This window comes from Rhipicephalus microplus, chromosome 4 (genome assembly GCF_043290135.1).
Source record: "Rhipicephalus microplus isolate Deutch F79 chromosome 4, USDA_Rmic, whole genome shotgun sequence".
Taxonomy (NCBI): Eukaryota; Metazoa; Arthropoda; class Arachnida; order Ixodida; family Ixodidae; genus Rhipicephalus; species Rhipicephalus microplus.
Genome location: NC_134703.1, coordinates 118,797,946 through 118,824,280, shown reverse-complemented (window position 1 = coordinate 118,824,280; position 26,335 = coordinate 118,797,946). Strand labels below are relative to the sequence as shown.

General features: G+C 42.2%; 1 protein-coding gene across 1 annotated transcript; it reads left to right on the top strand.

The window, feature by feature from the left end:
- Positions 1-184: 184 nt before the first annotated feature.
- On the top strand, positions 185-26,335 carry LOC142814588 (uncharacterized). Its single transcript, XM_075893596.1, has 8 exons — positions 185-352; positions 11,354-11,545; positions 13,305-13,384; positions 13,487-13,553; positions 20,302-20,463; positions 22,577-22,676; positions 23,409-23,458; positions 24,834-26,335. The coding sequence occupies exons 1-8, from the start codon at positions 199-201 to the stop codon at positions 24,899-24,901; spliced, it is 873 nt and encodes a 290-aa protein (XP_075749711.1). The 5' UTR covers positions 185-198; the 3' UTR covers positions 24,902-26,335.

Genomic DNA, 26,335 nt, shown 5'->3' with positions numbered 1-26,335 from the left:
AGGAGGAACAAACCAGGCGCCTATCATTTAGTTCTAACTCACGCGCTGTCACCAGAACATCTTTTCGGCATTTAACCGCTACGATAGCACGTAATGTTGCTTGCGGTTGACCGACACGTAGTTCTGACCCATTGTCTTTTACCATGCTGCCGTCATGTGTCTTCTGTGCACGCAACAGGTACCGTTCTCCCAGAGTTGATGGTCGGGAACGGCGGTGGTGCCGCTGACGGGGATCTGCCACTGTTAGTGCCCATCGTTACGTCTCTGAGCTTGGCCCTAGCTGCCGCCTCCTTGGTATTGGCCTACGTCTGCTGCAGGAGACGCGCAGAGCCCAGATTCGCCAAGGATCATGGTAAGCACCGTCATGCGAAAGCTCCTAGATCTTAGAAAAAGTATACCACCGCCCACTCTACTCGCCACCAAGTGTTCGGCCTCATCTTTCTCTCCTCGCTCTTTCGCGTCCTCCCGCTCTCCACTGCTTTTCCAGCACATTCATTCATGCATTTTGTGGTTGTCCTAACAGACTCAGATATCTTGCTCCTTGCTTGTGGTTTTCGTTTGCACTAAAGCCAAATTTCACCGAGGATTCGTTTAGTGAAGGTAGCGCGTTAGTTTTTCTTTGCAGTGTGCTCGCACTGAGCCGTGCTGCTGCGTCTGTAACTGTAACGACCAGAATGAAAGTTGTTATACATTGTTTACGGTACCCCAAGAGAAGCGCGGTGGCTTGTACAAGAAGGAATCGCTTCATCCCATCGGCCAGAATGGCTTTGTTCTGGCACGATAAAAACGCTGTTTTCAACAGCTTGTCGAACACGCGTGCCGTAATTGTAAGGATCGCTTTAAAGGGACAAATAAGTCATATATGGTGACATGTAAACCGACAATACTATCAACAGAAGCGTCCCACTTACCGAGAAATTAAGGCAAATGTACGAGAACATATGCGCTCTACGTAGGACATTCATACATTGATCTCGATGACGTCAAAATTACCGCCTAAAATTAATCACAAGTCACTTATCTAGCTGAAATACATAAAAAACCTTCCGTGCATCAAGATACGTGATAAGCTGCTTCTGTTGCAGTTATGTGTGATTTATGAAAAAAAAATGACCACCGGATGGTACTATGGGAAATAGCGCCAATGGTTCAATAGTTCAACCCTTCGCCATGTTGGATGGATGGATGGATGGATGGATGGATGGATGGATGGATGGATGGATGGATGGATGGATGGATGGATGGATGGATGGATGGATGGATGGATGGATGGATGGATGGATGGATGGATGGATGGATGGATGGATGGATGGATGGATGGATGGATGGATGGATGGATGGATGGATGGATGGATGGATGGATGGATGGATGGATGGATGGATGGATGGATGGATGGATGGATGGATGGATGGATGGATGGATGGATGGATGGATGGATGGATGGATGGATGGATGGATGGATGGATGGATGGATGGATGGATGGATGGATGGATGGATGGATGGATGGATGGATGGATGGATGGATGGATGGATGGATGGATGGATGGATGGATGGATGGATGGATGGATGGATGGATGGATGGATGGATGGATGGATGGATGGATGGATGGATGGATGGATGGATGGATGGATGGATGGATGGATGGATGGATGGATGGATGGATGGATGGATGGATGGATGGATGGATGGATGGATGGATGGATGGATGGATGGATGGATGGATGGATGGATGGATGGATGGATGGATGGATGGATGGATGGATGGATGGATGGATGGATGGATGGATGGATGGATGGATGGATGGATGGATGGATGGATGGATGGATGGATGGATGGATGGATGGATGGATGGATGGATGGATGGATGGATGGATGGATGGATGGATGGATGGATGGATGGATGGATGGATGGATGGATGGATGGATGGATGGATGGATGGATGGATGGATGGATGGATGGATGGATGGATGGATGGATGGATGGATGGATGGATGGATGGATGGATGGATGGATGGATGGATGGATGGATGGATGGATGGATGGATGGATGGATGGATGGATGGATGGATGGATGGATGGATGGATGGATGGATGGATGGATGGATGGATGGATGGATGGATGGATGGATGGATGGATGGATGGATGGATGGATGGATGGATGGATGGATGGATGGATGGATGGATGGATGGATGGATGGATGGATGGATGGATGGATGGATGGATGGATGGATGGATGGATGGATGGATGGATGGATGGATGGATGGATGGATGGATGGATGGATGGATGGATGGATGGATGGATGGATGGATGGATGGATGGATGGATGGATGGATGGATGGATGGATGGATGGATGGATGGATGGATGGATGGATGGATGGATGGATGGATGGATGGATGGATGGATGGATGGATGGATGGATGGATGGATGGATGGATGGATGGATGGATGGATGGATGGATGGATGGATGGATGGATGGATGGATGGATGGATGGATGGATGGATGGATGGATGGATGGATGGATGGATGGATGGATGGATGGATGGATGGATGGATGGATGGATGGATGGATGGATGGATGGATGGATGGATGGATGGATGGATGGATGGATGGATGGATGGATGGATGGATGGATGGATGGATGGATGGATGGATGGATGGATGGATGGATGGATGGATGGATGGATGGATGGATGGATGGATGGATGGATGGATGGATGGATGGATGGATGGATGGATGGATGGATGGATGGATGGATGGATGGATGGATGGATGGATGGATGGATGGATGGATGGATGGATGGATGGATGGATGGATGGATGGATGGATGGATGGATGGATGGATGGATGGATGGATGGATGGATGGATGGATGGATGGATGGATGGATGGATGGATGGATGGATGGATGGATGGATGGATGGATGGATGGATGGATGGATGGATGGATGGATGGATGGATGGATGGATGGATGGATGGATGGATGGATGGATGGATGGATGGATGGATGGATGGATGGATGGATGGATGGATGGATGGATGGATGGATGGATGGATGGATGGATGGATGGATGGATGGATGGATGGATGGATGGATGGATGGATGGATGGATGGATGGATGGATGGATGGATGGATGGATGGATGGATGGATGGATGGATGGATGGATGGATGGATGGATGGATGGATGGATGGATGGATGGATGGATGGATGGATGGATGGATGGATGGATGGATGGATGGATGGATGGATGGATGGATGGATGGATGGATGGATGGATGGATGGATGGATGGATGGATGGATGGATGGATGGATGGATGGATGGATGGATGGATGGATGGATGGATGGATGGATGGATGGATGGATGGATGGATGGATGGATGGATGGATGGATGGATGGATGGATGGATGGATGGATGGATGGATGGATGGATGGATGGATGGATGGATGGATGGATGGATGGATGGATGGATGGATGGATGGATGGATGGATGGATGGATGGATGGATGGATGGATGGATGGATATGGCTGTACCCTTCAGATCGGATGGTGGCTAGTGCCACCAAGCCGTAATACTTAATGAACCAAAAACTAGATTTATTTTTTTCCTTTAAATAGTCAGGTTGAGGATTCGTACTTTGCAGTGAAGGGTTTAATTTTCACTCGTGCCTTGACTTTAGGCACCAATCAGATAACGTCAGTCTAGTTAATTCTACCCGCTTAAAGTCTATTTTGCCCTCACTGTCCCTAAACCCTAGAGCTTTGAAAAACTGTGCGCCATCATCCTGAATTATAGGGTGAAGCCCTTTACAAAACATTATCAAGTGTTCGGAACTTTTCTCTTCCTCTCCACATGCACTGCATACCGTGTCTACCCCTTCGTATTTGGTCCGATATGTCTTAGTTCGCAATACTCCCGTCCTGGCCTCAAACAGTAGAAACTACCCCGAGTATTATCATAGATTCTTTCCTTGGTAATTTACTGCTTAAAAATTCGATAAATCTCTAGTGCGGACTTCTTAATCACGCCAAGCCTCCACATATTGGTCTCAGCTTCCTTCACTTTCTTCTTAAGTGGTAATTTTTTTTGTTTTTTTACCAGTCAATTTTATCAGTCAATATTCTGGTTCACTTCCTCTATTTTGTATCGGCATTCTTCATGTACAAGTAGCTGAATACCTTCCTAGCTCAACGCTCCTCCCCATTTCTCTCAATCGCTTCTCAAATTTTATCTTGCTGCTGCTAGCTTCCCTGCCCTCAAATGATGTCCATCCCATATCAACTTGTACTCCCTGATTTGGTGTATTCCCGTGAGCTCCTAAGGCAAGCCTACCTAGTCCGCATTGCTTAATTTCGAATCTTGCTTGAACTTCTGATCTCATGCACAAGACCACATTGCCGAACGTCAGACCAGGAACCATGACCCCTTTCTATATTCCTCTCACAACATCATACCTATAGTAATTCCACAGTGCCCTGTTTTTCATTACCCCTGCATTCCTGTTACCTTTAGTCGTCACGTATATTTCGTGTTCTCTTAGGTACTCGGCCCCATTGCTTATCCATACGCCCAGATATTTGTATTTATCTGTTATCTCTAGCGTGACCTCCTGTATTCTAAGCTCACTACCTTCATTGTCATTCAAAATCATGACTGCTGATTTTTTTTACTGAATCTGAAATCTAAGCTATCTGTTAACTGCACAGGCCCTGCCCTCTAGCGGGACCCAGTGTAACTAAGCACGTCTCCTATCTCAGAAAGCATGGCAGGAAATTGTTAATGGCCATTGTTGCTGATGTGGCTCCTACAGCATTTGTAATCTTGCTACTATTGTCGGATGCCGTGCAGTAAAGCTGACCAACGTTGTGCACGGCAACAGTGACGTGAGACGTTCTGCTTGAGGTGGGTACTTTGATGTACGCTAACCTGATGCGAATCACTAGAACGTAATTTTATTTCGAAATAAGGACTTCCTTGGCACAAAACTAATACTATGAGGTTTCTAGACTATTATTTCAACAATCAACTTTGACCTAATAGTGGGCTTTATAGTGTCCCTCTAACCTGAAATTTTAGCAGAGAATACAAACCACTAGACTAATAAAGGTGGCAGTTAGCGGTGCTGGTTTCCAAACGAAGTCTTCAAGAGCGGATCGCTCAAAGGTTTTCGTTCTGTAGGGAGGTACAAAGAATTATTATCGTGATCATGATCTTGTCCGCGCTTGCTTCATCCTCCGGAATTCACGCGTTTTTTCCTCTATACAAGCGCTGATTTGTAAGGCGTGTAATGAAAGAACTGTAATGCGCGAGTTTGCTACGAGACTAAAAATCACTTACCAGCACGTGAAAACTAATCAGGCGACTAAAAATCACGTGACAAGCAGTGAACAGACTAAAACTAGGGAACTCACGTAAACTGTCACAAGACTACAAATTACGCGTATTGTCATGTGGGTAAAAGTACAGAACAACGCCCTCGTGGCTATAAGTTAACACATAACATCATGCAACTTGTTGTGACGTGACTAACATTATGGCCAACTATACTCGATTAAAGTGATACATCACCATCTAACAGCTGCCATAAACCACCTAACAAATAGTAACGCGACTAAAATTCTGTAACTTCCTCTAATACCTCTTATTTGACATGCTCTCACAAAAAGCATGCAGCAACGAGTTATGTGACTAAAATCGCCTAACATGTATTCACCTCATTGTTAATCACGTGACAAATCTGTAACAACAAGCTACAGTGAATCAAGTGACATGCCCCAGTTATAAACTACGCAATGATTTATCACGTGACTAAAGATGCATAACCGACACGTAACGGCTAGTGAAGTGACACGGTCCTATAAAAAAACGACGTAGCAGCTAGTCCCGTGCCTAAATTCTTATGAATCGCGCAACGAGTATCAACTATTCACATGATCAAAACATTCAACATCACATGACTACGTGACACGTACCCGCGATATCACGTAAAGACTACTCACGTCACGTCTTCGCACCAATAACACTTGAAAATTGCTTAGTGTAGGAAACAAACCGAAGCCGGAGAATAGCCAAGTCTATCCGTACTTATTGCTACTAGTATATATAGGGTTCATTGGGCCATTATACTAGTAACAACCTATAATCTCTAGCTAAGGTTTGCTTGTTTGTCTCTTTTATCCTTACGCAACCGAAACAAATGTAACGGCAAACAAAGGTTTGCCATTACTAAGAAAAATGAGCCTGTGGAGGACTCGCTCCACTGTTGGTTGTAGCTTTTAGCCACTTGTGCAAGCGAAACACTTTTACCCCTGAGCTTCTGTTGTTTTAGAAAATAGGTCGTTGGCACAGCTGTATCATGATCACATGAGCAACCGCCTTGCTCTCATTAGAAGACACCTCGCAGAGGTACTTTTACGTTGAGCAGATAAACACAAAGATGGATGATGTACAATGCACGAAGTTTTCACCCGATGCGATGCTGTGTGTAGCTTCGTTTGGCCTGCGTAGCGCAAATTAGGAAGAAAAAAAATACACGCTACAGATAAATTGTATATCAGATGTAAACGCCAATCATTAGTTAGCTGGTTGGTATTCTTGTTAAAGAAACACAGAACGCAAACACGGACAAATAAATCTGCATAAGCATGTCTGCATAAAGCGCACTAAAAATTAGCATGCCCCATGTACACCATGGCTTTTGGTAGAAACCTTTGTTTTGATAAACGTTTATTTAGTTGTTCTCCGTTCGGTGATCACCGTTTTCCAATTTTTTTTACTAGGGCACGCAAACTGCCGAAAAGCGCACGTCTTTATTCAATTCTGCAGCGCATCGCCTGGAGGCACGGCGAAAAATGGCGCCGTGACCAGCGCGTGCAGTAGGCGCACGCGGAGAATCAAGGAAAAAACGTGCGTGTAAAGGACAGCGACTTTACTTTCATAAAGTAAGCGGCTTTAGGCCATGCTGCTGTACTAATTATTTTCGAAGTTTCACTTTTCCAAGCCTACATTTAAAGAGTGGGTCTCAAGCATGCGGCACACGGCCTAGACAGCCTGTCTTCACCCCACTATTTTTGTTTTATTGAATAATATGTTCACGGGATACGCAGACATTATTAGTTTGAGATATTGTTTTTGTTACGAGCTCATCCGATCACTGCGTGCTGAAACATAACCGTGAAGCAAGAACTGTATTTAAGAATCAGCATCCGGATAGAGTGATTTTCACCATTGGTGCCAACATGTTGTTCGTTGTTGGAATACTGGCGCCAAATGCCCTTCATTATACGTACGTGAGTGACGGGAAAGGTATTTCTTTATATGAAAGCGTTTGCGGACAAGTTTCATTTTGAATGAGCATTAGCGTGGCAAAAACGGGAACTGGTTGTGAAAGACAAACTTCAGCGCTAATTTTCAACTAAAATTTATTAAAAAAAAGCGTAATATATAACATCTCGAAAAGCTAAGAATAGAAAGCTATCGCACATGCTCAATGTGACAGAGCACTACAAAGTGCTAATTGAGTGATGATACGTGTGAGCTATCTGCGAGGTATGTAATATATGCAGCTGATACTGCTAGAAAAGGCTGCCTTTTACAATTATCCTCTTCCAGTGTGCGTAATGCCAAAAATAGCTTAGGTTCACATTTGACCAATCATTGTCAGAAAAGTGCTAGTAATCCTTGTTTTGATAAAACGGAAATATTGCATTGCCACAGAGAGCACCGCTGACGCGAAATCATGCTGGCTTTTTACATGCCACTAAAAGGTGATGATAGTTGTATCAGCCAGCCATCGCTAGCACTATCAAATGCATAAGTTGATACCTCAAAGGTATCTTGCACGCCTGAACCGTTACTGAGTCTTTTGTTGTTCTTTGTCAGATTGATTTGATTGATGATTGATTCGTTTGTGGGGTTTAACGTCCCAAAACCATCATATGATTATGAGAGACGCCATAGTGGAGGGCTCCGGAAATTTCGACCACCTGGGGTTCTTTACGTGCACCCGAATTCGAGTACACAGGCCTACGACATTTCCCCACCATCGTAAGTGCAGCCGCCTAAGCTGGGATTTGATCCCGCGACTTGCGGGTCAGCAGCCGAGTACATTAGCCACTAGACCACCGTGGCGGGGCGTGTTTTTTCAGATGGAGCATGCAAGATGGTTTGTTTTGTTATCTTTTCCATAGATTAATCATTCCGTTTTTTGGGAGGGGGGGGCTAAATTTGTGTAGCGAGTCAGCGCTATAGTTTGTCTTTTTTTTACCGTCCTCGTTTTTGTTACGTTATTATTTGTTGAAAATTGAAGCACACCAACTCGCCTAATTGGCCATTCTGATGCCAACCGGTTGCACGCACAAACACAAAACCCCCTTTCTGCTTTTACGTGCTGTACTAACACGGCGCGGGGGGTGCTAAGCTCAGTGTCTGTGGACCGCTGGCTAAAGTGAGTTCGAAAACTGGCCTTAAAGAGAATCGATGAATCGGTTTATGTTGATAAATTGCGCTCTCGAAACTCTAATGTAGTTTCTTTTCCAGTGTCACCTTACTGTGTGGTGTTCTATATTTTTATTCTAATAATGCCATAAGTCATGATATGCATAACTGGACGGAATTATTAAATGCGAAGCATTTATTAGCAACCTTCGGTGACTTTGAGCGTATCTATCTATCTATCTATCTATCTATCTATCTATCTATCTATCTATCTATCTATCTATCTATCTATCTATCTATCTATCTATCTATCTATCTATCTGTCTATCTATCTATCTATCTATCTATCTAACCGCTTACGTTTGGGTGCTCTTGTGGTCACCCCCTTAACTTGGCGTCAACTAAAACTAGCATGGGAAGGTAAGAGGGTTTGACGAATATGACGCGCTGGTAAAGAGATGAATATTGTCACAACCCCGTCGCGTACGTCGTCAAACCCTTCCCGCCAGACAGTGGCACATACCACCGGGAGGGTATGTGCCGCTTGTATGCCAGTATGTGCTACAGGTAATAAATATTTATTATATACCCAGGAACGACGAGAACACACACGGACAATATAACGCACGGGCGTTAAGAAATACCCGCCATTAGTAGCGTCGACCCGACTAATGGAAACAATAAAAGTCAGGGTTCCAGCTGGAATCGAACCCAAGTATTTTATGTGACAATGAAGCGACAAAGCTACGCCAGGTCTCGAAACTACTTTTTAAATAGACGCTAGTCTTCATGAAACGGGAATTGTGGTTGTAGTGCTGCCTACCGAATTTTTTAAACATTACTAATGTATTCCTTTGTTATAACCGTCATGCCCGGTCAACGTCAATTGTGGTTAGTTGTCATGCGCTGAATTTTATATACGTAGCAGTTTCCAGGGCCAGCACTCTCGCAAACACCAGCGCTTCATATCAGCTTCTGGTGTTGCTAATATGCATATTGCAGTTGCCATCGTTGCGCAAGTGCAAACAACTGGTTATATAAACATCTGCAACTCTTCAACATATGCCTGTTCGTGAAGCATTTGTACATAAATTTGGTGTCAATTCAAGATGTGTCGCTCACTAAAAAATTCCAACACTGTCACCTTCCCTCCGCATCCTTCGCATAACGTTGATTCCTAGGTGCGTATGTACTGCCTTTTTTTCATTTGTTTCCGTCGCAAAATGTAATGGTTTGTACCGGTAGCAATACCGCAATGACTCTTGTAATAAATGACTACCTTAAACATGGTATACTTCCAGTACAATGCGAACATAAACATCTGATGCGATGTATAGAAGCTCTTTTCATTTAGACAAGTGTCCTCCACTGTCATGTGGGTATGGTGTTTCTTCTTACAACGACAAAGTTCAGAGCAAAGCACGCTTTACAGGCAACCTTCCTGTACTCCATCGAAAATGATATGCAACGGTCAACTGCTTCGTAAGCTGAACAAAAGAGAATATACGTATATATTGTGGTTTATGTCATTATGAAAACTGTTACGGTAGCTTTCCACTATCGATTTCAAGCCTGAATGAAGAGTGTACCTGGATGGCCTTTCAAGTTTTTTTTCATTATGTTTACCTCTGTTTCTGGTTTCTCGTTCTTTTGCATCTCTTTTTTTTCGGTTCCTTCCTTTTACCATCTCTAGTTCTCTCCCTTGCTCTGCCTATTTTTCTTCTTGCTATCACTTTCGCCTCTCTCGCCTCTCTTTACAAGTGTCTCTCTCTGTCTTTGTGTTTCTCACTGTCTATCTACATATCTTGCTATTTCTCTTTCTAATTTATGTATCTATACTTATTCTTGGCATAGATGATATATGAACACTTTCGGCTGCTCTTTTTTTCGCTTCCGTCACTGTAATGTCCTGTCTACGTATATTTTTGTATATTTTTTTTAATTCTGAAGTAAAATAATTCAGAAAATTGTATCTGACGCACCGATTCGAACGAGGAACCTCTTGCTTCACAGCGCTGGCGGAGCCAAGCTCGGGGAAAATATTGCCGTGTTTTCGGCATTACTAATGAAATGGCAAGTTGGCGAAAGGGTGCACTCGGTGCCACTGCTTGTGACTACGCGCGCTCATGTGCTTATCTCAAATGTGTACTGTACTTTGCCTTGCCCTGGGGGGGGGGGGGGCGTAGTTGTTCGTACGCGTGTGCTCTTATTTCGTGATGTGGGAGAATCGTACGTCTTGGTGTTTCATCGGAACAATTGTGGTATTGTGTTGTAGTCACCAGGTTTATCAAAGACACCTCGCTCGCAGAACAGCCTTTTTTTCGAAAAGAACACGCTTTTAGTACACAGCGAAGTGACAACAGTGACACTTGATAGATCCCACTTGTCTGTACCTGTGGATACGTTTCATGCATCGCTTTTGTTAGAGAAGCGCCTTCAGTGTCGAGCTGTGAACGTTGTAATTCTACTCATGTCATTTGTGTGTTGCTTTTGTGCGTCACTTGTGCATGAGCTGCAAGCTGCACATTTTGATCTGATTGCGATTTTTTGCGTGAATTTCCAATTTGTTGGTATCGAACTCATTGCTTCTCTTTTGCGAAAAACTGCATTTTTTCATTCTATTTCTTTGTGTCTGTCTTCCTTCGTTTTCTTTTTAACTATCTCTTTCTTTTTTTTGATTTCACTCATTTCTCGTGTTTTATTGCACAAAGCACCGTTTTTGTTTAAAGTTTGCACCTGCAGTGCTTGGTAGTGGGGCTTGTCTGATTCTTGTGGCCCATACGAACCGGTGGTTTTTCGCACAACCTCACCAACTGTGATGAACGACAACAGCTTGGCGGACAAAACTGGCACAATTTGTAGTACCAAACTCGCAGTGCCGCTGTTCATCCCGACAGGGGCCCACCCAGTAGGAGGAGGTGGTCACAGTGCCAGCAATGACACCCTTGCTGAGTCAGTGCTGATGAAGCGATCCAGCATCGACAACGTCCTTTCTGCGCTCACTTCGGCATCCGGCCGCCAGGGGTCATCCTGCTTGGCCTCACCGGGACGCCACTCCGTGGTGGCACCCGCGGTCACGCCCACGCAAGGTACTCGAGCAGCGCCAATGCTAGGGCTGTGGCATGAGTGTCCATGAAAAAAAACCGAGTTCGAGAGATTGTATATCACTTTTATACATGAACACAGCGTTCCTGTTCTTTTTCTTTCTTATTTCTCAATCCGCTGTTTAGGAGGCAACGTTACCTTGAAGTAGTAATGCAACATCTTTTTTTTTTCAAATAGTTTTCAGAGTCTGCATTAAAAGAGCATACTGCCTCACAAACGGGCACCTGTTAAAATTTTCGTAATTACTGAAACACGAGTTGGGTTACAAGCGTTGGTCGACAAAAGTTCTGGAGCTCACTTAGACTCACTGAAAAAAGAGATTTAGCGCTTATGACTCACTCCGATTCAGACTCACCAAATTTTTTGAGTCCAAGTTCCACTCATCAAAATGTTTAATAAATGGACTCATTCGGGTTGAAACTCAGCGATACATTTCTGACCCTGACTCACTCAAACTCGCGGCTATATATGAGTCTGACTCAGTCAGTGTAAGTCGATTCACAAGTTCTTTAGCTCAGAAATATGTTTTTCGACCACAGTATCTATGCTCTATAACACCAATGTCTCACGTAATCGCTGCTTTTTTTGGCGTCTGCATGGAAATCGGCCTTTCGGCGTGGTCACATGCGTTTCTGAAATAATTTGTCTAAAGAAGAGGCTGAGATTTGAAGCTGCCTTTGGGAATGAGTTGTAAATTAGAGGCTGTGCGCTGAACTGTAGAGCTTAGCACGTGGGTTCTCAAAGCATCGACGGCCAGTGGGCAGTGTTTTTTCACAAAACTACAAATGTTTCGCAGGGCCCCTTCAAACCTGGTGGAGTTGGTGTGATAAATTGTTATTTCGCTCTTTCATTGGGGAAAATATTGAAATCTAGGGCTTGCAGCGTTTTTTTTGGCAATAGAGGTGCGACATATTTGAGGCAACTGCTCGTTACATGAATAACTCAGAAATGTTCTTCAAAAAGTTTTGCTCTAGCTGCTCCCAAACCACTCCCAGACTAAGAAACGCAGACAAAAGCGTACTAGAGCAGGGCTTAAATACGATTGCACTCAGATCTTTTGAAAAGTATATTCCCCCGTCATGATTATCGGCATAGGTATAAAGATCACCATGGTCGACTAGTAGAGCCAATCAGATAGTCTAGCTCACGCTTGCTCTTGAAGAAGAAATTTAGCATGCAAGCGTTGAGGCAAAACAAAACATTTAGTGAAATAACAATACGATCACTCGGTAGGTTATGGGCGTTGGCATCCAAGCAACCTGTCTATGCGTTCTCTCTCTTTGGTTCCCCCGCCCCGTCCTGGAGTTTCGGATAATGTTTATTTATGTATGAATAACAAAATACTTAGCTTCAGCAGCACACTCAGGTCTCGCTTTGCTAAGCAACATGGTTTTCCGCATCGCCAGTCAACTTCGCACGTTATATAGCATTGACTTATATTGCTGCCTGTACTAGAAACCGTTTGTCATACATCTTTCTTGTGGACGCAGCTTTTTAGATAACTAAGAGAATGCTATTGTGTGCGATTTGAGTCTACAACCAAGCGAAAATATTATTGTCAGTATATCGCGTGTATATATAAAAATATTGGCCTTTATAAATCAGTCAGTCAACTACGAAGTGATAGGGAGACTGAGTCATCGAATTACGTAAATTAAATTTCGTGTGTGACTAAGAAATGACTCCGACCATCCTCCAATACTTGTGCCCGATACAGCAACAATTTTTTTTCTCCTATTTTAGGTTCAATTGATGACATATCAGCGTATGCACCATTTCCAGAAACGAAAATAAAGTCCAGAATATTGCTCAAGAAAACGCAGGTAAGCTCTCTAGCGTTAACGAAAATGGCAACTGTGTGCCACTGATGTACGCATTTATTGATGTTGTGGTTACCATGTATTCTTTTTTGCTCATTTTCCTAGGAACCACCCGTTGCAAACACTAGGTCGAAGAGGCCATTTTCAATTCATGATCTTGCTGGAAACGAGGGTAAGTGCATAGCTTCAGTTGAATTGCTCAGTGCCACGCTTCTTGAGCCGCGAATAGCTAACGTTGCATCACTGCAACATTTCTCATATGCATTACTAAAGTGATCGGCTTTACATCAATACAGATCACCAATACAGAACGATTGACGTTAAACGGTGTATAAATGAAAAATAAATGACATATCTCTCGTACAGTGGTAAGCGATTATATGCGAAGCATAAATGAGAACGTTGATATGTCACATTAAAATCAGCACAACGTTTCGAGGTGGACATAAATTATGCCGTACATGAAGTCAATGTCATCATTATCATGTTTACGCCTGGAGTTTCTGTTGGTTGTACAGTCACGTCATTCATTACTAAATTTGGTATATGTGAAGCAAGCAAAACGGCCCCGAACGCATCATGTGCGTGGCATATACTCGTGTTCCTACTTGACAAGCATGTAATAATTACTATTTTTGCACCAGTCGCGTACCTTTGTCCTCCATTCACGTCACGTAGTACCAAATTCGGTATATGGGAAGTCATCGAAGCAGCCGTGAGCACATCATGAATTTGGTATGTAGGCGAGTTCTTACATCCCATGCATGTCATGGCTATCATGTTTGGACAGGTCATTTACCTTCGTAATACATTCACGTCGCCTAAATCAATTTTGGCATATGTGAAGCTAGCAAAATGGCCTAGAGCGAGCGATGAGCTTGATATGTAGTCATGTTCTTAGATCACCCGCATGTCATGATTATCACGTTCTCACCAGTCATATACCCTCGTCATCTATTCACGTCACGTAATACCAAATTTGGTATGTGTGAATGTAGCAAAACGACCATGAGTGCAGCACCTTCAGTGTGGCGTGTAGGCTTGACTTCCATGACATGCACGTCATAATTTTTGCGTGAGGGCCTGTCACTTATGTTTGCCATGCAGTCATGTCATACCATACTAGCTTTGAAAAAGTGTTGATTGATAGAAACCACCGCAAGAGCAGCAACACCATGAAATGTAAATCATGACGTTCACGACATGCGTATCATGATTTAATGTTATGTGTAGTCACTTATGCTCGTCATACCATCATGTTATTCCATAGAAATTTTGGTATCAATATCATCACCGAACTGGGCAGGAAAGCTACAAGCCGTAGATAGACAGACAGATATATATATATATATATATATATATATATATATATATATATATATATATATATATATACGCTCAAAGTCGCCGAAGTTCGCCAAGAAATGCTTCGCACATAAAAAGATTCCACTCTAATTGACTAGCAACAACCTTTGGAAAATATACTAGGCCCACGATGGCACTTTCGGCTTCTGCAAAGGCAAATACGTTTTTGAGGGAGCCAAGCGCAGAAGGCTATGTTCCCAGTACTTCATTTCACTAATTAAATTCAATTGGCATAACTCCGAGTATGAGTGCCAGCTGACGTCAAGTAGCCTTCATAAAAGAGACTCTTTACCAAAGTTACCTGCTGTGATAGTGAACAAGATACGCTTCAGGAATTTTCCTTTCTTCTGACCATAGAACTTTGACAAGTGTGAGGAAAATACATTTGTTTTATACGATAACACCAAGTTGAGGTCCTGCCTTTTTTTCCACATGATACGCCCGTAAAAAGGCCACAATGTGCTGATAAAATAATAAAGTTTGTTGATTTTTTCTGCTACTTTATTGTACAGAGATTTTGAGCATTCACGTTTCTGTGGTCACTATATCCACCTTAGAACCATATAAAAAGTTAAAAATCTTTGGCAGTTTCACATTAGTTGACCCGAGCCACATAAAAGAAAAAGTTAAGCTTCGCGGTCATTCTTATTTTTTTCTATTTCTTTGTTTATCTGCTTTTTCACTCTTCATGTGCCCTATTGTATCCATTTGGAATAAATGATGATTATAACTTCCTATGAATGGCGCTCACTCACATGAGGTAATGGGATAAAAACCGGATGACAGGATGCTTCAAGTCATGCAACTCAAGTAATCCTCAATATTTGTTTATTTATAAAACTTCGAATAAATACAAAGGCTTACTGAGCAATACTTAGACTATCTCTTTTTTCTGATAAAAGTAATGAGAAATTACAAACAAAATGTGTGAATAAGTGAGGAAATAACAACATGGTATTCTTTTTGTTGCTTTAATATATTCAAACAGAGTAGAGCATACATCCAGTAACCTAACGAGGTGCCGCCAAGTGATAAAATTACAGTAACATTCACAACTATTCCTAACTTTTGGAATGAGGCTTCTAGGATTTTTTTCCTCTGATAAGGACAGCAATGTCAGCAGAAAACAAAATGTTTAATTGTTTCACCTTCGTTAGAAAAATGCACAACGGGGATGTGTTGTGTACATCTGCAAGTAATAATTCAGTTGCCCAACTGCACAGCGCATTCTGATATATGTATCTTCTTGAGATACACGCCAATGCGTATTTCAGTAGTGTGTTACATGCTCGAAATCTTACTAAAATTGATTAATTTACCTATTTTGAATTACAAGCCAGCATTTCTGAATCTTACTACTACTGGCTTAGCCGTATGTGATAAAATTGTGATGATTGATCTAGTCTCATATACGGCGGCTGAAAGGCTGCCATTTGGTTCAAATGTCTTTCACGGTGACTTGGCACCCATAACAATTGCAGTTTTTCTATGTTTTTTTGGTATGAATTGATGAAAAGTGTTAATAATTCAAGATTTACTGCTGCAAAATGTGCAGAAAATACTGATAGACAACGCTAATTTATCACTGTTCCTGATTCGCTTGAGGGCATTTTGCATAGACCTTGAAGGGAAGCCAATAAATGTCTTATGATTTCGGGAGTATAGTATGTAGGTCTGATTGACAAGGACTAGTCAGGACAAGGAGAGAACATCCCAACCTCATTCTTTTTTTTAAACAGATGCATATGTCGCATTTATATTTCTTATCTCCAGGTGAGATGTTAATTTTCTAAATGATTCCTTAAATACTTATACTCGAAAATTTCCGCGATTCGAGGAATAATATCGATAAATTGTAGGTTAGAGCATTGGCTCTAGGTTACCTGTTCGGCGAATAAGTTAAGTTTTTGCATTCGGTTGCTCAAGCATTGCTTGCGCAAATATAACCTGGGAAAATATCATTCACGACCACAAAGTGTTTCGGAAAACAGCTTCGGTTCTTCAATGAAAACTTTAAATGAGTGGGTCTGTTGTGAAATGCACGTCATCAAAAATGCTTGCACAGGAAGAATTTTAAACGCATTTAGCAAAGAAAAAGGGCAAGTTTCCATGCACAAGATTGTTTGGAACAAGCTATTCTTTGCAAAATCTACATCTTTGTTTTTTTCACTCTTGCGCATTTTGCTCCGTTTCGTTCGTTTTTTTCTCGGTTTCACCGTCCAACGCTTCTTTTTTCTATATGTTCCGCCCTTGCTGTATCGCTTTCTGTGTGAATTTCTACTTAGGTTTTTATGTATTTTTGCTTTTATACTTTTATTCATTTCTCGATACGCTTTCTTTTTTATTTTATTATCATTTTTTATGTTTATTTCTTTTCCTTTATTTTAACGTGTTCGTTTTCTTTCGAGAGTTGAAACAGCTGTACATTGTAGTGGAGCTTGTCCTGTGCCAGCGGCGCGTACACACCTGAGAAGCTTTGCAGCACGAACGAAATAAAAGTGGTCGATCTCTTAAACAACTACGCGATAAAGAAAATGAAGAGAGTGCATGCCGAATAATAAAGACCATACGTCTTTCAGAGTGGACCAAAAGTTAACGGCACCATAAAAGGCTTCACTGTTACAATTGACAGCCCTTCAGGTCACGCGTAGAATGGCAAGCAAATCGAAACGTGCTCCACGTTTGTCAGCACAAATGATGCATGAAACGTATTCACAGGTACATATGAACGCGAATAAGTGTCTCAGTTGTTATTTCGCTGTGTCTGAAAAGCGCACCCTTTTCGCTAATGGAGGCTGTCAAACGATTGCGGGGACCTTTGTGCATCCTTTAAATACAACAGAATTATTCCAGTGCAAGCGCAACGCCAGCCAAAACGTATGATCCTCAACACCGGCAAATAAGGGCGTGCGAGAGATCGCACACTCCCCTCCTCTCCACGAGCCAAAGTACGCGTGAGAGAGCCGCCGCACGCTCCTTGCACCATCTTGCTCATAATGTTGAAAACACGATAGTTTACTCCCAAGATGCCCGTCAACAGCAGTAAGTAGTAGATTTAAATAGTCAATGCCTCCTAAAAAATTATGCGTAGAACTTGAGACGCGAACGTGCTGCCCTACCCTCTGATTTAACCGTATCACTTCGGTACGAAGTCGAACGCCTCTGGCGGCTGCCCCCTTGCGAGCACAGCAATGCTCTAACAGTTGCCTCCGAGGAGCTATGATGCCACGTGACAGAGTGGTACGGTTATGTCACGTGACTGAGCATTACGGAGGCGAGCGTTCGCACGCGGCGGGCAGTCGCAACATGCGTCAGGAGACATGGCATCCGAGATTGCGTGCTGGCAGGAGGCTCCCAATTGAAAATAGAGCGACGTCCCAGGCATATGTTTGTTTCTAGGAGGCGTTGGAATAATTTGCCGTTTGAACGTTCAAAGAGGTACCCCTCGTTGGTTCAGTGGTTAACAACTCGCATTCACTACATGGAGGTCTCACGTTCGATTCCGAGCGCTGGAGTCTCTTCCTTAAAGTTTTCTTCTTTCTTGCGTTTTCACATATATAGGTATGTATACACATAATGTCGACACCGACGCCGGCGGCCAAATCCAGCCGAGTGTGTCCATGTCATTGCTATCGCAATAAAACCTAAACTGAAGGCGCCGGAAGGGCAGTCCCTGTGTTGCGTAAAGCGCAACTTTATATGTTTCAAGCGTTGGCGCAAAAAGCGTTGTGTCATACTAGCAGATCATGGCCAATCGTCTTTAAAGCGTAATGTGTGGTGGTTTTCGTATTGTTTGTAATTTTACTTTCTGAAAGGTTCAGGACTCAAATAATAAAAAAAGAAAGCCTTAAATGTCTCATACTCGCCATGACCGGTGTCCACTCTCCTGCAACGGTGCCAGCTGTGGCAACTCCCCCTCACGTGGGAGGAAAAGTGAGCCTTATGAGCGCTCAAACGCGGGTGGAGTGTGCACGATTTCCAGGGGGGGGGGATACGAGCACATACGAAACGGACGCGTTTGTGTCTTGCGTATTGTTGCGATTCTGAAAAGAGAAGTTCGCGCATCATGGGACACAGGGACCGCTCTTCCAGCACAACCATTGCATTGTTTCGGTTTCTCCCGCATTGTGCTCTGGAAATTCGAAATTATATCTCTGGAAGTACGAGTGATATTTTCAATATTTATAACTAGGATGATCATAATTTGTGATCTAGAACAGCTTCGCAATATCGCCAACTAATCTAAAATTGATAATAAAAGTATTACTAGAAATATTGTTTAAATATTCATTTCTATGTCATCGAATGAAGGGCAAAACTTTTGCACCTCCACCTCAAAACTTTATAAAAAGATAGCAAGTGCTTAATTATAGTTTCTCGAAAAAAATTGGCAATGTTTTAAAAAGCACCGTGTATACATAATACCAGCGCAGTGGTTATGAACTTACACTTTGCAACTGTATACCTTAATGTCGATTGGCATAAATTTATATGACATCTGTCGAAAAGAAATAAAGCGCAAAGAGCGAGTTATTTACATAGGCGCGAGATATAGTGAGCATTCCTCCTTCCTTCCTCGTCGTCCTCCTAGTGAGCATTCTTGATATAACAGTAACAGCTCCTCGTCCAGCGGTCGATTCTGGAACTGAGGCTACGGTGTTGAACTTCACCTCAGCTTGAAAACCTGGCGAGCTAACTCCTAAAAGACTATCAGCTGAGCTAATGAAGTTCAGGTGTTGCTCCACTTCTTTGTCCGTCCTCGCGAAGCACTAAAGGCACACTTATCCCACTTCATCGTTTTCACTTTTGTACAGGCTGCGGTAGCTGTATTTCCGATGGAGGCGGAAAAGCTGTTAGCCCATGTGCTGAGATTTGGGTGCACGTTAAAGAACCCCAGGTTGTTAAAATTTACGGAGCCCTCCTCTACACCGTCTGTCATAATCATGTAGTGGTTTCGGGATGTTAAACTTCACATATCAATCAATCAATCAATCAATTGATCAATCACTTTTGTACATATTCATCACCATCTCTATTCATCTTTCTCGTTGGCTTTTGGAGCAGAGGTGGATGCCACAGAATAAATAATAAATGGTTCAGCTAGCCTTGCCTTGTGAAGTGTTGCCACGTCTTTCAGTATATATATATATATATTTGGAGAAGTACCGAGATGCTACTTGATTTAGCTTCTTATATTGTACTAAGGCAAATATAAACGTCGTGGAGACACTAGCCTACTAGTATTTCAATGATAACATAGCGACTGAGGGAGTGAGTGACATAGTGATGGAGTAAGTGAGTGAGTGAGAAACTTTATTTGGTGCACAATAGGTGCAAACTGTCTTCATGTCCCTCTTCCCAAAACATTTCTGGCCACACCAGCACTAGCGATAAACAGCCTTTCTGCAACATTTTCTGTGCCGATCCAAAGGGAGTTTGGAGGGCAACGTCTGCATCACATAGTGACACTGTTAACTCAAATATTTGTGCAGTGGTAGTGTTAAAAGCGTCTACGTCACTAATATGAAAACTTACTTCTGTTTATAATGTCACAGGTTTTAACAAACGAGTTGAAGGAGCCGATGCCGCCCACACGCCGACAGCGCAGTTCAACCACTATGACAAGCCAAAATTGATGAAAGCTGCGGGCTGCCCCAAGAAGCTGCCGCATCTGGCCGAAAAAGGCAGTCGGCCCTACGTGATACCAAAAGAAAATAGTGAGATGATTTGCTATTTCTTTAGCTTGCGGAGAATTTCCTGAAATAATTTGTTGTCGATGTTGTTCATACATGAATTCTGCATTCTTTACGTACGCGTTAACCACACTGCCACTTCAGGTCGTCATAATTTTCGCATAAAATGCATCAAATATGAAAATAGTGTCAAACAGTAACTGCATTTGGCGAACAGCGTTTTTCTACATGCAAAGGTTATATTGTCACGACGTCAAAACACAGGTCTTGCCGCAGATATTGAGACACCCGAAGCAGGTCGGTCCTTTCAATATAACGCGCAAGAGGCTTCTTCCTTTTCATCCATTTCATTGTCCTTCACGGCACATGCACAACTGCCATTGTCTTTCCTTTTGACAAGCACGTGACGATATTTCACCAGGAAATATCAAAGTTGTGCAAGGTCTTCCAGTTTTTTCGGAGTCAAATTTTCCTTTGAGAACAGTGAAACATGGCAGATCTCCGGTGGATCTCAAGCATATGCTGTCATTTGGAAGTAGAGCTTAGGTTAACTCTTGAGAATATCTGTAGCAAAAAGTCTCCAGGTGATACAAAGTTGTGAAGCACGTTTTGCATAAACAAATGTTTTGCAAGAGTAATCCACACCATGGCTACTGTGGAAGTCGAACAGCAGCAGTGATTTTAGAGCAGTAAGTACTTTCATGGAATAACTGCAGCCTGAACATTTCTAGGCTGTTCACGGTCACCAAATAATTGTTTTTGGTTGTAACATATATTTTTAACAATTGTTAGTGTTAAGCACTGTAGATCTCATGTGAATGTCAAAGAGCAACTGTCATTTGCGAGCAAATTTCCTTTGAGCAGGTTCCGAGTGCTTGGCTAGAAAACATCGTGGTCATTTAATGGCACCTAAAATGTTTGGCGTTGATGGTCTTAACCCTCATTCAATAAATGAAAATCTTACGAGTATCATTACACAGTGTGCAGTGGAAGTTGGAGGTAGGGTCGTCATACAGAACACTAGAAAGCTATCACCGGAGCAAAGAACATCAATATGGAAACGTCAAGGCATAAAAGCTTCAAACAGAACAAGCAAACTAGAACAGGCAGAACTTTAGAAGTTGAATAATAAGTGTAAGATGAAACTTGGAATCGGAAAGAGCCAGATGTATGCAATAAGGGCCAAATACTGCAAAGTAACTGCGAATAGAGATAGTATAGGTAAAGTAGGAGAAAACTTTTACAGAGATCTGTGCAGTAGCTTGAACAACGACGATGCTAATATAACTAGCAGTACCCCAGATGGCATGCCTCCATTAATGAGAGAAGTGAGAAAATCCTTCGAAGGAATGCAGAGTCAAAGCTGCTGGTGAAGATAAGGTAACATTAAAAAGACGGAGGCCAGATTGTTTTAGAAAAACTGGCCATGCTGCTTACGAAGTGTCTCCTGACGAGGAGGGTAGCAGAATTTCGGAAGAAGGCTAACATCATACTAATGTATAAGAAAGGAATTGACAAGGACTTTAAGATTTGGACTTGAATGACTTGAAGAAAACACCGACATTTCACCACCAATTCATCAAAGCATATGGCAAAAAAAAGGTTTAACAATATACATATATTTATCATATTATTGATAGAACAATGTGAAATACTTACAAGCACAACGTGTTTGTAGCAGTGGGTGTATACAACCTACATATTTGGAACCTTAGGACCTAGCTTTTTAGTCGACTTTCACTGTTCGCTATAAAAGGATACAGAACCGTTGCTGTAGTCAAAACATGCATGTGTATGTGAAACAAAAACGTATTTGCAATAAACGAACATCCGTCAAAATTGTAGAGGATCAATACAAAGTAACAATAAACACGAACCATTCTTACTAGTCGGTGACTTCAACGTAGTCGTTATGTACCTTAGGACCGAGCTTTCTCTTGGACTCTTGGTGTTACCTAATGTCACCCATTTTACATTACATGGAGCAATATTCGGGTAACGCACGGTTACTCGCTCTTAGAATGCCCTGAGTTTCGCCCACTAATTATGATTCACTTCGGGCAGATGCGTAGGTTTCTTTCATGACAGTAAAACATTACTAGTCAAAGTTTCTTCACTGCGCTGTCTCTAAACGCAGAGTCCACACTGGAAATAGAGCTGGAAGGAGATGAATCACGACGGTGGTCACGTTCGCGGAGAAGCAACAGCAATTTCGGCAACTCCGGATCCAGTATGGCGTAAGTCATTTTAGCTTGATATACATGATAACTTTAACAGCACTGGTATGTTTTTTTTCTTTGCGTTCAACAGGCTGTAGGTAAACCAAGCACTACAAGGTCAATAATTAGGCCACATCACAACCTAATAATATCGAGCCTTTAATGATTCACGTCTCTCCTTCACTTTGAAGCCTATGCTATCGTCACGCACTTCCACAATCTTTTTGAGTCGAAGAGCTTTTGTAATTTAACATTCTTGAAACATAAAATACTTTGCCCGGTTTATGCCGATAAATAAAATTTAACAGGAACAACATCATTGGATTCAGTAAAGGTAGTACTGCTGCATGTAGAAGTAAATGGCTTCTTAGCGAAGAGCATGTACAGCTTAATATGTGATTTAAAATATTTATTCGATTCTGCACATTGTGGATGCATCAGTTATGTAAAATAAGCTAATAGTGCAAGTTGAATTTATGACCTGGTAGAAATGAACATAAACTGCCCACTTTTTTATGGTCACGATTGTTTGGGCTACCAGGAAGTGGCAGACAAAATAATTTATGGTTCAAGTTAGGCGCGATCACACCCAAACTCTTTTAAAGAACATATGTCAAATATGAAACTATATATTACATGTCATAGCGCTAATACCTTTAACATGGCGCATGTAAAAACCATGACACATTTTCATTAATGCGGGGCTTGAGAAATCTCTAACTCGCCGTAAATTTCCATTTCTCTTTCCAGAGAAAAGACCTATTTCTTCAGTGAAGAAGAATTGGAAAGAGATGTACAAGGTAACTACACCTCATATGTTGCTTGACCAATATATATGTTGTCGCATGTTACCTCACTGCCCCCCCCCCAGTATAACTTGCAGTTATATGGAATGCTCTACACATGCGTCAACTCTTCGATAGTGGGAAGGAATGTATTACTCTTCCGTACCGGTGGCTAGATCCATATTTCGGCCCAAATGTTCTTACCCACCACTGTACTTTTTTTGTCATTGTGTACTCGACCAAGAGGACATAACAGATGATCCAACAAGCTAACCCCTGTTTCAGAGAACTCTTTTTGAACACCTGCCCATCCCTTTTGAAGCGCATTTAGTGGCTGAATTTCGCTGTGAACATGTAGTTTGCCACTGTAATCAACATCAAAACAGATACATTTTTGTACGCTTATCTCCAGAAACACGCTAGTAGCACATTATTATTCGAGTTTCACATTCCCCCTTACTCGGTCAATCCTGGCTAATTATACCCCTCGGGATAAATGGGAAAGCACCATTGCTGCTAAGACTAATAGAGTAATTGTTTACCTAAAATATTTCACTGCTCTAAGAAGGTGCACAGATTCCACGGAACTTAATGTGAAATAAAAGTCATGAGCGGTGACTAGTGTGCATGGGTGCTGGCAGGATTTAGGGTTTGGGGGTCAAAAATCACGTTCCACCACGGTATGGTGAGATGGTTTCGGTGAAGCTTTGGGAGGGGGCTCGTGTCAGTGGGGCTTCATGGGGGCAAGAAAACCTTTTGCACCTCTGTGCCAAAGCCCAGGCTGGTTTGATTGATTGGTTTGTGGGGTTTAACGTCCCAAAACCACCATAAAATTATGAGAGACGCCCTAGTGGAGGTCTCCGAAAATTTCGACCACCTGGGGTTCTTTGACGTGCACCCAAATCTGAGCGCACGGGCCTACAACATTCCTGCCTCCATCAGAAACCAAAGCCCAGGCTTGTACGCGTAATTGCTTGAAGTAAACGCATCATATTGCTATGAATCTGACCACCCAAGGATTATGCTGACACCGATTAAACTCTTTCAATCAAAATTTTGTTATGCTGATACACTGCAAAGCACATTGAGTAAATACGAAAGTTCCATGTTCATTATTCAGCCCCGAGTTGCTCAACTCATGAGCATTGTACAACTAGCACGCAAAAGAAGTGAAACATAGTATCGTAAAAAGAATAAAAAGAGCTTTTTTTGTTAATGCAATGCCGAACCGATGAAAGTTTTGCCTAATGCCACAAATAATTGAAATGGTGCATGAACTGTTACACCCGATAAATTTACCTTTGCAAGATAAGCAGTTAAGCTTAAATTCAGCTCTCAGTGCCTTGAACTACAGCAACGTCTCTGATTGTAATTATGTAATTTTTTTCAGCATTCTGTGTGGCCCTCTCTCCAAGAATGACAACGGATTACGGATCAGAAGAAATTAAGTTTTCTTAGAAGTGACTGTGCCTTACATATTTGCACTTCAACACATCACACAAAGAAACCACATAAGCCTGGGTGTGTGTGGACAGTTTATACACCCTTCAAAGTACAAAATGTCTTTTAGCACACCAGTATTCTATGCAGTACGCCTTGTGCAAAACATGTTGATGCCATTGCAGCTGTGCTTAATTATATCAGCGTCAGCCACTTAGTATATGCGCACGCAGGGAAAGTAAGCTGTCGCGTCGGAAAAGTGCGTTGCATCTTTTCTGCACAACTTCGAGCAAAACATATTACAGAGTGTTCTTTCCTCATTTAAGTAAGACATACAAGGACGCGGAAAGTCACCAGCTAGAGAAAATGGTGACTAGCATGACTGCTATTACAAATAATGCTTAACAACGTAAATTGCTTAACAAACTGTTCAGAACAAAGCTCAATAATAATAAATGTAGAAATGTCTCCCCATATTGTGTAAGATTCAATGTGGGTGCTTTAAGGCACAGCAGAAATGATCTCAATCACACCCCAACACAAACAGCAAAGTCTCGCGGGTTTCATGCTCTAACTTTTCTTTCCGCCCACAAAAAACGTTTACTAAAATCAGCAAACCTAAATCCCAAATACACTAGTAAGAATGGATCCATCAGCCGTACATCTGAAATTCGTTCTGTAAGTCATATCAGCACACGAAATACAAGCTTTGCTAGCAATGTAGCACAGCACCATTGCAAGAAAAGTGATTCATAAATGCAGTTTCCAATGCCCTGACTGTTTTGCAAAGTATAGGAATATCATAGTCTTAAATACAATAATTTGTCTTGACTCATTCTAACTGCAGGGTAATTGATCTCTAAACTAATAACATCTAAAGATTGATTTGTTCAGTGCGTAGAAGGCAGCGTGCTCGCAATTACTTTCGCTGAACGTGTAACACCAAGCTAAAACATCTTGAATCTCTTGACCATGCGCTTTCCTGTGCAGTGAACAGCAAAATTTAATAATCAGCAACACTAATTGTAATATTTGCGGTTGCAAATGTCTTGAAAAATACTTGGAAAAGGCTATCAACATCGGTGAGAATACGGTGTAGGCAGAAAGTCTGAAAAGTAAGAAGCGGCAATGGCATCGCAAAACATAACATGACACACAACATAGAACCATGAGAATTATGTTATCGTGCCATGCCCCAAAATTACCGCTCAAAATAAAAGCGGGGCGGCACAAGGACGTGCAGACATTTCTGTTTCCTCACCAAAACACATATCTTTAACCAGTAAAAATATAGCATAAAAGTGTACTATACTTGGACTCGCAAAAAGACTTCTTGGTAGGAGTGCCGGCCTAAAAATTTGGTCAAGTACAACACATGAAAGGAGATAATGTGTATGTGCAAGTGTAGTACCATGCTTATTAAGATAATAAAAATATTTTGCTAAGGAAGAA